Source organism: Apium graveolens, chromosome 10, assembly GCF_009905375.1.
Source record: "Apium graveolens cultivar Ventura chromosome 10, ASM990537v1, whole genome shotgun sequence".
NCBI lineage: Eukaryota > Viridiplantae > Streptophyta > Magnoliopsida > Apiales > Apiaceae > Apium > Apium graveolens.
This window is the reverse complement of record NC_133656.1, coordinates 220,155,299-220,169,970: the sequence shown is the minus strand read 5'-3', so window position 1 is coordinate 220,169,970 and position 14,672 is coordinate 220,155,299. Positions and strand designations below refer to the sequence as shown.

Below are 14,672 nucleotides of genomic sequence, written 5' to 3'. Positions count from 1 at the left end.
ATATTTGTTTAGAGGGTTATATAAGAACGCAACTATACAAACACAAATCTGAAAATGAGAATTTAGATAACAGATTATATGACCATTGTACGGAAATTTGTTTAGGAAAGTTTTTGAATAAAAGTGACATTATGCATCTTTATTTTGAACTAATAAGGCGAGTCCCAATTTCAGGGCATGTCCAACAAGATCCGTGGTTTGGTACTCAGGAAAATACTTATGCACAAAATTGTCTACAAAATTTTATAAGTGGGTTTTAATTAAAATGACTCACCGCGTATTCACATCAACAAACTCAATTAAAACACTACACATCAATTATCATGTCATTTTGTACAAATTTTTTGTATAAAATTTTTCTGTAAAATTGAATGATTGGAAAAGAGAATCGATCGCGAGTATTGAAAGTAAATGTAGATGCTGCAATATTTGAAGGGATTGGAAGTGTAGGAGTTGTTGGTATTCTTAGAAACGAAGCAGGTGCTTTCATTCGAGCTCGTAGTAAAAAAATTTCAAATTAATTATTTTCACTTCAAATTCGAATTTGACTTCATGCTATTATAATTATACAAAATTTATTTAATTAATTCGATAAATTATTTTCACTTCAACCTCTGCTTATCTTTCAACCTCTTCTCATCTTTCATTTTTTAGATTTGTATTTAAGATAACGACTATTATAAAGTAAAAACTTGCATAGTGGGTGATATAAGAATGCAACTATACAAACACATATCTGAAAATGAGAAATTAGATAAGAGATTATATGACCATTGTATGGAAACGTGTTTAGGAAAGTTTTCTAGTGAAAGTGAAATTATGCATCTTTGTTTGAATAAGGTATAATTGCTTACAATAAGTGCTTGTTTGGAAAATTTTAAAATAAATAACTTATAACTTTAATAAGTGGCTAAAAACTGATAAGTATATAATACTTATGAGTTAGTTAAGTGTTTGATTAATTTTACTTATAAGTCAGAATTTTTTTAATTTAAATGAACTAAAATAAATATTTTTTTAATATTATTATCTTAATTCATGACTTTTAAATTAACTTAACATTTAAAAACTAAAATTAATAAAAAATTAAAAATCAAAATAAGTTGAGAAAAAATATATCGTTACTAACATTCAACTTATCAGCTTATAAGTTGTAAATTCAACTTATAAGTTGGATCGACAAACACTCATCGATAAATACTTACGGGCTTATAAGTCAATAAACCACTTATTCAGTGGTGGCCAAACATGCCCTAAATTGTTTTGATATGCATGGATCCTATTGATGTATTGCAGATTATTAATGAATTGATTTAAGTCCATGGTAATTAACTTCTCCTTTATAAATCTATGATCTTTATTATATATGCAAGAGAACACAGTTCCGATGGAACTTACTGTATTTTACTAAATTTTGATAATCACTATATAAATTAATTAATTATTTTCACTTCAAACTCGGATTTGATTTTCTGCGATTACAATTATACAAAATTTATTTAATTAATTAGATAAGTAATTTTCACTTTAACCTCTACTCATCTTTAAACCTCTTCTCATCTTTCATTTTCTTAGATTTGTATTTAACATAATGATTTTTAAAAAGTAAATATTTGTATAGAGGGTGATATAAGAACGCAACTATACAAATACAAATCTGAAAATGAGAATTTAGATAACAGATTATATGACCATTGTATGGAAATGTGTTTAGGAAAGTTTTTTAGTGAAAGTGACATTATGCATCTTTGTTTGAACTAATAAGGCGAGTCCCAATTTCAGGTCATGTCCAACAAGATTCGTGGTTTTGGTTAACAGGAGAACAAAACTGGCCGCAAGCAAACTTATGGAGGAAGTTTTGGTCTCTGGATCTACCGGGAAAGGTAATGAATGTTGTTTGGAGAGCTTGTAGATCATGATTCCAACTACAGTGGCTTTAGCTTCTAATGAAGTTACTGCTTTTATTTTACTGTTATGAATAAACTCAGTCACGCTTGTATGCTGAACTGGTAGTGTCTAGCATTGGTAGTACTTGTTGGTTAGGGACCATATAGGGACCATTGGTTTGTTCTCTTCCAATGTAGCATTATCTACTTTTGTCCCCATGTCAAAGGGTATGCAGGTCTTATCTCAGGTTGTTAGGATAGTATCATGATAGTAGTGCAATATAAGGACAGAGAGACTGGTTGTAGTCCTCAGAGTGTGTATTGTTGTTCTACTAATTATATTGCAAACCACTTTCTCTTACTATCTCCTTTATCTTGATTATCATATGCTATATCTAATAGTCTTTATGGTATCAGAACAGCATTTGATAGCTTGATTAGTAGGGAGAGTTTTCTGAAATAGTGAGATTTTAAAAGCCTAGTATATAGTGTGTAGTCGAATGTTTGTCTTTCTGAGTCTAGATCTGTGTGTGTTGTCAAATTCTCACACCTGTTATCATTATCTAGGCTTACTCATGGCTACAAATAGGCTAACATTTACAGATCTACAAAATCCCTTGTTTATGCATCCTTCAGATGGGCCACTATCAATAAGTGTGCCAAAGTTGCAAGGTGCAGGGGATTATAGAGCGTGGAAAAGAACATTCGAGATACAACTATCAGCTAAAAGGAAGCTTAATTTCATTGATGGATCGATTGCAAGGAGCGTCACAAATACAACGGAGGCTAGTCAGTGGGACACATGCAACAACTTGGTAATATCCTGGATACATAATAATATATCTGATAATATCAAGTCTTATGTGTTATATATTAATAATGCATCTGTTATATAGACACAACTTGAGAAAAGGTTCTCTTTGACAAATGGATCTAGGAAGTACAAGTTAAATAAAGATCTTTTTAGCTTGAAACAAAATAGCATGAAATTAAGTGAATATTTCACTAGTTTAAGCAGTCTGTGTGAAGAGATAGACTCGATGAACATATTGCCCACTGTTGTTGTTGTCACACTAGAAATTACAAAGCTGTTAAGAGCAATAGAAGACATAAAAGAAGAATCAAAGTTATTCCAGTTTTTAAATGGTTTGGACGAGACTTATGGAGCACAGCGTAGTCAGTTGCTAATGATGTGCCCATTACCATCAGTTGAAGTGGCGTGTGCGATGATTCAACAAGAAGAGTCGCAGAAAGAAGTATTATGACAAAATGAGGCCGGTGACTCTGATATGTTAGCCATGTATAGTAGAAGAAATGAAGAAAAGAGCTTGATGTGCACTGTTTGTGGGAGAAAAGGCCATACTAATAAAAGATGCTTTGAGACAATTGGATATCCAAGATGGCATTATAAGTACAAACCAGGACAAAAACAGGTCTCAGGAAGATGGTCATCTAGCAAGAATAGCAGTCCCAAAATGGCAAATAACGTTCAAGGAAGAGTTAGAAACCAAACCATAACAATGACTTCCCAACAACTTGATAAGATTTTAAAGCTAATACCACAAACAGAGCACTCTGGGGTGAAAGATTCAGAAACAGACGAGGAGATAGACTGTGGATTTTCTGGGATGGTATGCAGCACCAAGAACAAGGCAATGGATACAATTGAGTGGATTATCGATTCGGGGGCGTCAGATCATATGACTTCAACATTAAAACACATGGTGAATGTCAGGAGAGCACCATCAACTTTTACAATCACTTTACCTACCGGAGATAGTGCATTGATAACCCACATTGGGGATGTACTGTTTCCAAATGGTATGAAACTTACTAATGTATTACATGTACCACAGTTTACACATAATTTATTATCCATTCACAAATTGTCAAAAGATATCAAATGCAATGTAACGTTCCATCTTGGAAGCTGTGTGATTACTGATCCTGTGACAAAATGCATCATTGGTAAAGGAGAGTTAAAGCAGGGGTTGTATTATCTGAAGAATGAGAAAACAAGTGTGGCTGGAAAGGCAATGACAGGACATAAATCAGGTTACATTGTTGATGACAAGACTGAAAAAGGAGAGGCAAGGAGAAGTCAAAGCACAAATCAGTTTGCTTTATGGCACCAACGACATGGGCACGCATCAGTTGTCCAAAATGCAGCACATTAACAGAGTAAAGTCATTTATTGCACAAAAGGAGAAACATGTATGTCTCACATGTCCTGCATCTAAAATGACTAGGCTTACTTTTCCTCTCAATAATTCACATGCTGATAATTCTTTTGAGTTAGTCCACACTAATATATGGGGTCCATACAAAGTGTCAACCGGAGGAAAATTCAGATTCTTCTTGACATTAGTAGATGATTACAGTAGAATGACTTGGGTTTATCTATTGGAAAGAAAGTCTGAGTATCTAAGCACCTTAATAAAGTTTGAGGAATATGTGGGCACACAATTTAAATGCAAAATACAAGTGATTCGCTCAGACAATGCACTCGAATTTGCTGATAAAATGTGCAAGGATCATTTCGCAATAAAAGGAATGGTGCACCAAACTTCGTGCCCATATACGCCCCAGCAGAATGCAAGAGCTGAACGAAAGCATCGACATGTGTTGGAAACTGCACGGGCTCTTCGATTCCAGTCGGGCCTTTCATTGTCTTTTTGGGGAGATTGTGTCCTTACGGCGGTATACATCATAAATAAGTTACCAAATGCCGCTTTAAAATTTACAGTTCCATATGAAAAGATGACTAGTGAGTTGGTAGATTATGACTTCTTCAAGATCTTTGGATGTCTGGCAATAGCATATAATGCTGCACATGGATCTGGTAAATTTGCTCTAAGGGGCATACCATGTGTTTTCATCGGCTATCGAAACAGTACAAAAGGCTATCGTTTGTTGAACATAGAGACAAGACAAATCTTCATTTCGAGGCATGTGGAGTTTCATGAGAACGTGTTTCCCCTGAATAAAAACACTGAAAAGCCATACATAAAACCACTTCCAGTCTCTATGCCTATGATCAGTAGCTACACATTGGATGAAGAACTTGCAGATGACATCTCAGATGAACATGAAGAGCCTCTGAATGAGACAATGGAAGAGCAACCTTCCCCAACTACAAATGATGAGACAGAGCAACAAGTGCAACGTAAGTCCACGAGAGTGCTAAAGCCACCCAATTGGATGAAGGATTTCATTAATCCAACTTCAAATATAACTTTGGGGACTGCAATGACTGCTGCAGCAGTAACATCACAACCAATCAGCAAAAACTTTCATTACTTCTTGGCTGCTATTGTTCCAGAAGAAGACCCAACGCAGTTCAGTCAAACAATCAAATTCCCACATTGGATTGAAGCCATAAACGCAGAATTTGATGTACTTGAAAGAAATGAGACATGGGAAGTTACATCGTTGCCACCAAATAGAAAATCCATTGGTTGGAAGTGGATTTTTAAGACCAAGTTCAAGGTAGATGGCAACATAGATTAATACAAAGCACAGTTGGTAATTCAAGGGTTTAAGCAAACATATGGAATTGATTACGTAGAGACGTTCGCACCTGTGGCGAAAATGACAATGGTACGGGCTTTGCTTGTTGTGGCAGCCATGAAAAACTGGCATGTTCATCAATTAGACGTCTCAAATGCCTTCTTAAATGGAGACCTAGAAGAAACGGTATATATGGCCATGCCCAAAGGCTATAGTGGATATGGAAGCAGGGTTTCTTCACATGTAGCATATACTGAAGTGAGCAGTTTGCAACATCTTGTTTGTCGTCTAAAGAAAGCGTTATATGGACTTCGCCAAGCATCCCGACAATGGCATCACAAACTGTCTCTCACCCTCATTTCTCTCGGTTTCCGCCATTCGAAAGCAGATTATAGTTTGTATTCAAAAGTCACGGGAGATGCTATTACTCTAGTGCTCATCTATGTAGATGATTTGCTTATCTCAGACAACAGTGAATTGTTTATAAATGACTTGAAGGCTGAACTTTTTAAGAATTTTCATAAGAGAGACCTAGGACCAGTGAATTACTTCCTAGGCCTTGAAATTGACAGAAGCAGTGCTGGATTTTTTATGTCCCAAAAGAAGTATGTATTGTACTTGCTAAAGGAGTTTGGAATGATAGGAGCAAGCCGACTTAAATTCTCAATGGACCCTCATGTTACTCTGACCCCGGATAAAGGGGAGCTTCTTCCTCATCCTAGTCCTTACCAGCGACTCTTGGGAAAGCTAATTTATGTGACTATCACCAGGCCGGACTTGACATTTCTTGTTCACAATTTGGCCCAATACATGCAAAGGCCCACATCTGTTCACATGCAGGCTGCAAAAAGAATTTTACGATATTTATTGAATAACCCAGCACAAGGCATTCTCCTGGCTTCAAGTTCTGCTGCCCAGCTCACTGCATATTGCGACAGTGACTGGGCAAGCTGTCCAACAACAAGAAAGTCGACCACAGGTTATTGTGTGTTGCTGGGAAATTCTCCAATATCATGGAAAACCAAGAAGCAGACTGTGGTTGCCAGGTCTACAGCTGAGGCCGAATATCATGTTATGGCACTCACTTGCTACGAGGTGAATTGGTTATCTTCCCTTCTCAAAGATATGGGACTCCTGGACCTGCCACCTACTATTATCAAGAGTGACAACCAAGTTGCCCTTTCCATAGCTGCAAATCCAATGTTACACGAATGCACCAAACATATTGAAATTGATTGCCATTTCATACGCGACAAGATCATTGAAGGAGCAATCACAATAACCCATGTGCCATCTCATGCCCAGCTCGCAGATATACTCACAAAGCCACTCTCAGTCAAACAACACAATCAACTTCTTCGCAAGATTGGAGCCTCAGTCTCTACCTCCGCTCCTCTTGAGGGGGAGTAATGAAGTTACTGCTTTTATTCTACTGTTATGAATAAACTCAGTCACGCTTGTATGCTGAACCGGTAGTGTCTAGTATTGGTAGTACTTGCTGGTTAGGGACCATATAGGGACCATTGGTTTGTTCTCTTCTAATGTAGCATTATCTATTTTTGTCTCCATGTCAAAGGGTATGCAGGTCTTATCTCAGGTTGTTAGGATAGTATCATAGTAGTAGTGCAATATAAGGACAGAGAGACTAGCTGTAGTCCTCAGAGTGTGTATTGTTGTTCTACTAATTATATTGTGAAAGGCATATGGCATAGCCTATTTGTATATTCGAGGATTTAACTCAACTCAAATAAGAATGTAATAAGTAAATAGTGGATCTATCGTCAGAGAGATCTCACAAAGTAACATCTGTCAAAGGGTTAAGAAATATTATTCATCTACAGACTTGAAGACTTAATTCACTGGAAGAAGCTCAAGAAATTGATCAAGCCTCAGTGATATAAATCAAGATTGTGGATTTAATCAAGTGACAGAGATCTCGTCAGGGTATCAATTAATTACAAGGATTTAGTTTGAAGAAAATCAAAGTCAAGACGTGAAGAAACATCACGGAAGTTAGTCACTCATGAACCAGATAGTACATCGAGTGTCAACGTTGAAGTGGTGGAATTGATTCATATATTTCAGTGATTTTCAGAAGTTTTACAGGAGAATGGATGCTGCTCAAGATTAGTATTAACTCTCTATTAATTAATTAAGTCATATAATTTAATTAAGAGAATAAATCATATCTGCAAAGATTAATTTATTTTATTAATTGAATTAATTGATTAATTAATTCAGAATTAATATTAAGATTTTTCAGAATTTTAATTGATTTAAAATCTGTTATTAATTCAAAAGGCAACTGATTGTATTAGTATGACAATCGGTATGACAATCAATAGTCATACCGAAAGTCATGCTAATTCAAAAGGATTGTCTTATCAGATTTTTTATTACATTAAAATCTTTTATTAATTCAGTTAGACAATCTGATTTTGAACTACTATGACAATCGGTATGACAATTGATAGTCATACCGAAAGTCTTGCTAGTTCATTCTGATTGTCTTGCCAGCTCAAAAAGATTGTCATGCCAATACATTCTACTCGACTGTTGGATTAAAAGAAGCAGCAGAAGACATTCATGCAGTGTGAAATACAAAAACACAAGTCAAGAACTCAGCAGAAAAAAAGGCTCAACATTTTATTTTTCATCTGCTTTATTCAAGATCAAAATTTTAGATTGAAAAGTTAAATCCAATCCACTAGAATTATTTATCTTGTTCTTGTGTATCAATCTAGCGGATTAAAATCCCTAGAACTTAATCTCAAATCGCATTTAGCATTTGATCTTTTAATTGCAAAAATAGAAAAAGTTCATGTCGAATTTATTCTAGATGTGTAATAATTGATTTGAGATTAATCCCTTGTAACCGATACCGTAGTTGTAACACCTTTCAAGTTTAATAAAAGTTTTATTTAACTTGAATGTTGTTTCACTTTTTTATTCCGCATTTTATTCGATTAAACGGTATTGTTTGCATTCAACCCCCCCTTCTACAAACAAATTGGGACCTAACAATTGGTATCAGAGCCTTCTGATTAACGTACAAATCTAGATCCTAGACTTTTGTGTTTCTTTCACTTCTTGAGTTTTTTATTCACTCAAAAAATTCATAATGACTACACAAAAAGTTGGAACCGTTAAAATTTTACTTTTCGATAAAGAAAATTATGTTATGTGGAAGAAGAGGATGCTACTGTTTTTACAAGTTGCTAATCCCAAATATTTGCAAGTGTTAAAGAAGGGTCCAAAAATTCCTATGGTTGTTGAACCTGAGGTAATAGAAAATGATGTGGTGATCACCAAAGCGAGAACTTATGTGAAAGATCCTGAGGATTTCTCTCCTGCTGAAATAGAAGAAGCCTCCCTGGATGCTAGCCTTCAATTAATTTTAGTAGATTCCCTTAATCCCTTGATGAATAGACATGTGATGAATTGTAAAGATTCCAAATATATCTGGGAAACTATTGAGATTATTAATGAAGGCACATAGGAAGTTAGGAAGAACAAGCTAGAAATCCTAACCTCTGAGTATGAATACTTTAAATCCAATCCAGGGGAAGGAACCACTGAAGTGTTTGAGAGGTACAATGCATTGATCAACAACCTGAACATTAATGGTAAATATTATTCCATCAGGGAGGTCAACAAAAAGTTCCTTTTAACACTGCCAACTCATCTTGAACATAGAATCACTGCCATAAGAGAAGCAAGAGATCTGAGTGAGATTTCTTTGGAAAGGCTCTATGATGTGTTAAAGACTTATGAGTTGGAGCAGATTCAGCAGAAGGAAGTTTACGGGAAAGGAAGAGTGGTCAGCACGTCTACTGCTCTAGTAGCTGATGAACAACAACAACAACCACAATATCAACAACAATCTCAACAGTCAGAAAGAATGGTACAGTCTTCCAAGGTTGAAGATAATGTGATAGTAGCAGAATTTGATCCTCCTATTACAAATCAATCAGGAGATGATTATTATTCCTTGGAAGAACTGGAGCAATTGGAGGATGAGTCAATGGCCCTGATTGTCAAGAGATTCTCAAATGTCAGATTCAAAAGGAATCCCAAGTTCAAGTACAAGTCCAACTACAACAGATTCCAGAAAGGTGGATCTTCATCCTCTAACACCAGCAGTGGTGGGTATAAAACAGGGATGGTTGATCGAAGCACCATTCGATGCTTCAACTGCAATGAGTTGGGACACTTTGCCACAGAATGCAGGAAGCCAAAACAAGCAAGGAAGAACTCTTACGATTCTAATCAAAAGAGTAAATCTGAAAGGGCTTACCTGGCAAAGGGAAGAAGCTGGGATGATACTGACAGTGAAGATGAAGAAGTTGGGAATCTTGCTCTCATGGCTAGTGATGCAAACACCTCATCGTCAAGAAAAGAGGTAAAATTTACTGATGCTGAATTAGTTTATCATCTAGGAGGTTCCTTAGATTGTGCTCGTCGTGATAATGAATTGTTAAATCAACAAATCAAAGACCTTGAGAATGAGGTCAATGAATTAAGACTTGTGCACATTAATCAAGATAAATTAAAAGAACAAGTATCTTTACTAGAGAATAGAGTTGACTGTTATAGACAACTTGAAACTATTCTCAAAGACAAGATCACCGGTCTTGAGGCTAAGGTTAAAGCTTACTTTAATTCTTGTTCGAAGTCCAAAGAGTTTTACAATAAGCAAGCCGTTAATCAAACATCTGGTATAGGTTATGATTACAATGCTGCTATTGGAAAATTAGGCATAAACTCCCCTCCTCATGTCTGTGCTAAAGGCAGGGAAGTACCACATGTGCTTAAGGGTGTTGATGAACCCCTCTATAAAGAATCAATTGATGAACCATTTGATGAGACCTCTTTTATTATTCAAGAAGAAATCCGTGCTGAAGATAATGCTAATGAGAAAGCTGTCTCCAAGTCAAGTGTGTCAAAAGTTCCAGTCAAGGTTGTGAAAGCAACTGAGACTAACTCAGACACACATGAGTTGGATAACACAAATGCCATGTCTACCATGCATAAGTTGCCTATTGTTAATCCTTCTCATAAAGCATGTGGTGTTCCTGATTGTATGTCTTGTGCTTTTAATCTGATGTTTGCTTATTTTAATGGTAAGCATGTTTCTAATGATAAGACTACTCCTCGTCAGCATGTGAATAATAGAAAGAATGATAGGTCTAAGACCGCTAGTCCTCCTAAAGCTAGAAAGGAGACATTTGTGCCTAAGCCTAAACAGAAATTTGTCAAGGCTGTTCACAAGGTCAAATGTTCAGTCATTGAGAACGTTGAGAATATTAAAATTAAGAATGTTGTTTTGCCTGATAAAGGCCAATTTTACAAGTATGCCGGACCCAGCCAAGCTTGGGTTCCGAAGAAGGTCTAATCCATGTGTATTGCAGGGCATTAAACAGGTACAACCGATAGTATGGATTCTTGACAGCGGATCGTCAAGACATATGACCGGAGATAGAGCCCTGCTATCAAATGTGGTTGAGAAAGCTGGCCCAGTGGTTACCTTTAGAGATAACAGCAAAGGTTTAACGGAGGGATATGGCTGTGTGCTAGCTGGAAATGTTATCATTGAAAATGTGTATGTTGTGCAAGGACTTGAACACAATCTGCTTAGCATTAGTCAGTTCTGTGACAACGGCTACAATGTTTTATTCGACAAGCTGAAGTGTCAGATTCTGCACAAGAAAAGTGAAAAACCCTCCTTAATGGGAATCCGGAAAGGAAATCTGTTCGTAGCTGACATGAACTCTGGAAGCAATCCTGAAGTCAATTGCTTCTATGCAAAGGCATCGTCAGATGAGAGTTGGCTATGGCACAAGAGACTTTCTCATCTCAATTTCAAAACAATGAATTCTCTTGTAAAAAGAGAATTGGTAAGAGGTCTGCCTCAGCTGGAATTCTCTCCAGAAGGACTATGTGAGGCTTGCCAGAAAGGAAAGTCAAAGAAAGCAAGTCACAGAGGCACTGACACATCTTCCATAACTGGTGTTCTGCAATTATTGCACATGGATTTATTTGGACCAGTTAATGTCCTTTCGATGTCAAAGAAGTGTTACTGTCTTGTGATTGTTGATGACTATTCCAAGTATACGTGGGTTTTATTTCTTCACTCTAAGGATGAAACACCAGAAGTTGTGATTGATCATATCAAAATGATTGAGTTAGATTCTAACGTCCCTGTTAGAGCAATAAGGTCAGATAATGGAACAGAATTCAAGAATTCACTTCTCAATGGATTCTGTACAGAAAAAGGGATTACCAGACAATTTTCAGCTCCTAGAACCCCTCAGCAAAATGGAGTGGTAGAAAGGAAGAATCATACATTGATTGAAGCTGCAAGAACGATGTTAAGTGAATCAGGTCTTCCAATGTACTTTTGGGCTGAAGCTGTCAATACTGCATGTTATACTCAGAATCGAACTCTAATCAACAAAGACTTCATGAAAACTCCTTATGAGATTTTGAATGAACAGAAACCTTCTATCAAATACTTTCATGTATTTGGTGCCAGATGCTTCGTGCTCAAGGATGGAGATGAGCGTCGTGGTAAATTCGAGGCAAAGGCATATGAGGGTATTTTTGTTGGATATGGAAGAAGATCATACAGAGTGTATATCATTGATCAACACAAAGTAACTGAAAGTGTCAATGTTACATTTGATGACACTAAACTCCCTAGTATCCAAACTGAAGATCCTTCTGAGAAACTGAAGTTTGATGATATGTCAGATTCAGAATCAGAACATGGTCAAGAACCTGAGGTTGTTGCTGGTGAAGAACCTGTTAATCTTGATGATACTCAAGGTAATAGTAATGGAAACTTTGGCAACAATGGAAATACCACTGCTACTGATGGAGAATCTTCAAGTCAACATGGCAACAACTCAGGGGGAGATGCTGAAGGATCATCTAGTAGGACACAACATCCAAATGAGTTTCAAGGCGAATCATCAAGATCAAATCTTCCAAGACATATTGTCTGGAATAAAGCTCATCCTTTTGAGTTAATTATTGGTGATCCAGATGTTGGAGTCAGAACTAGACGTGCTACTCAAAATGAGTGTCTGTTCTCAGGATTTCTTTCTGAGATGGAACCTAAGAAGATTGAAGAAGCACTAACTGATCCAGATTGGGTGATTGCAATGCAAGATGAACTCAATCAGTTTGAAAGTCAACAAGTCTGGAAACTTGTACCTAGACCTACACACAAGAAAGCTGTTGGTACTAGGTGGGTATTCAGGAATAAACTAGATGAAGATGGTGTAGTTACAAGAAACAAGGCAAGACTGGTAGCAAAAGGGTATTCTCAAGCTGAAGGCATTGATTATGATGAAACCTATGCTCCAGTGGCTAGACTTGAGGCCATCAGGATATTTCTGGTATTCGCAGCATTCTCAAACTTTAAAGTTTATCAAATGGATGTCAAGAGCGCCTTTTTGAATGGAAAGTTGGATGAAGAGGTATATGTAGAGCAACCTCCTGGTTTTGAAGATCCAGATCATTTGGATTTTGTCTTCTTTCTTTTCAAGGCTATCTATGGGCTCAAACAGTCTCCAAGAAAATGGTATGACACTCTCTCTGAATTTCTTATTGAAAATAGCTTTATTAGAGGTGTCATAGACAAAACTCTCTTTTCTAAAAAACATAAGAATGATACTATATTAGTCCAAGTCTATGTGGATGATATAATATTTGGGTCTACTAATGATAATCTCTGTAAGAGATTTGCTAAGTTAATGCACAACAAGTTTGAAATGAGCATGATGGGAGAGCTGAAGTTCTTTCTTGGATTACAAGTAAATCAAAGGTTAGATGGAATATTTATTTGTCAATCCAAGTATCTCAAGGAACTCCTCAAAAAGTACAATCTAGAGGATTCTGCATCAGCAAGGACTCCATCAACTACAGCTGTCAAGCTTGGACCATGTGAAAACTCCATTAAGGTAGATGTCACAAGCTATAGAGGTATGATTGGCTCGTTACTCTATCTTACTGCAAGTAGACCAGATATTATGTATGCTACATGCTTATGTGCAAGATTCCAAGCGGATCCTAGAGATATTCATCTCGTTGCTGTTAAACGAATCTTAAGATATCTTAAGGGAACACCAAATCTAGGTATTTGGTACCCTAAAGAATCTGGTTTTAACCTTGTTGGATATACAGATTCAGATTACGCAGGAAGTGTTGTTGATAGGAAAAGTACCTCAGAGAGTTGTCAATTCCTAGGAAGCAGGCTAGTCTCATGGTACAGCAAGAAACAGCAAACAGTTTCCAACTCAACGGCCGAGGCTGAATATATTGCTGCTGGAAGCTGTTGTGCTCAGATCTTGTAGATTAGGAACCAGCTACGAGACTATGGCTCTGTATTAAACAAAATTCCTATTTTATGTGACAATACAAGTGCAATAGCCATCACCAACAACCCTGTGCAGCACTCGAGGACAAAGCACATTGACATCAGGTATCATTTTATTAGAGAGCACGTCATGAGTGGTACTGTTGAACTATTTTTTGTTCCAACAGAAGAACAAATAGCAGATATTTTCACTAAACCACTTGATGAATCCACATTTACCAGATTAGTTGGTAAATTGGGCATGTTGAATAGTTTTAGTGATTAATTTAGTTAATATCTGAGATCTGTTCTTGAATGAATTTACAAATGAATTTTTCATAAATGAAAAATTCATTTGCAAATTTATTTTATCATTTTATCATATGTCTTGCTAATTTCTATGGAATTTTTTATTATCTTATCTTATTTATTTACTCAATTTTGTTAATTTTAATGTCTCAGAATATTTTATTTTCTCTAAAAATATTTTTCTATGAATTTAATTTGTTAAAATTCAAAAGAAATCTATTTTTGGAATGAAAATATTATTATCTCTGAAATATTTTAATTTTGTAAATATTTTCTGAATTTCTACTATCTATATAAGACTTTATTTCAGGTTTCCATATTTTCTGTACATATTTGATTGTCTTTCTACTGAAATGACAATCGGCAAGACAATTGAAATTATCTTGCTGAAAGTCATTTCAGTACTTATATATATTCATATTAATTCTGTTTGTAAACGTTTTATTTCCAGAATGACAATCGGCAAGACAATTGAAATTGTCTTGCTGAAAGTCATTTCAGTATATAATTGTCATTTTAGTGTTTTTCAGTATAGTTTTATACTGGCAAGACAATCGGTATAACTATCAATTGTCTTGCCAGTTATAAACATTATATATATATAT

General features: G+C 35.9%; 1 protein-coding gene across 1 annotated transcript; it reads left to right on the top strand.

The window, feature by feature from the left end:
- The first annotated feature begins 2,461 nt into the window (after positions 1–2,461).
- Positions 2,462–3,151, top strand: LOC141691845 (uncharacterized). Its single transcript, XM_074496597.1, has 2 exons — positions 2,462–2,701; positions 2,783–3,151. The coding sequence occupies exons 1-2, from the start codon at positions 2,462–2,464 to the stop codon at positions 3,149–3,151; spliced, it is 609 nt and encodes a 202-aa protein (XP_074352698.1).
- The last annotated feature ends 11,521 nt before the right edge of the window (positions 3,152–14,672 follow it).

Coding starts and splice junctions, on each gene's coding strand:
- LOC141691845 (XM_074496597.1), top strand. CDS start 2,462: ATGGCTACAAATAGGCTAACATTTACAGATCTACAAAATCCCTTGTTT. Junction 2,702..2,782: donor GGGACACATGCAACAACTTG/GTAATATCCTGG, acceptor TCTGTTATATAG/ACACAACTTGAGAAAAGGTT.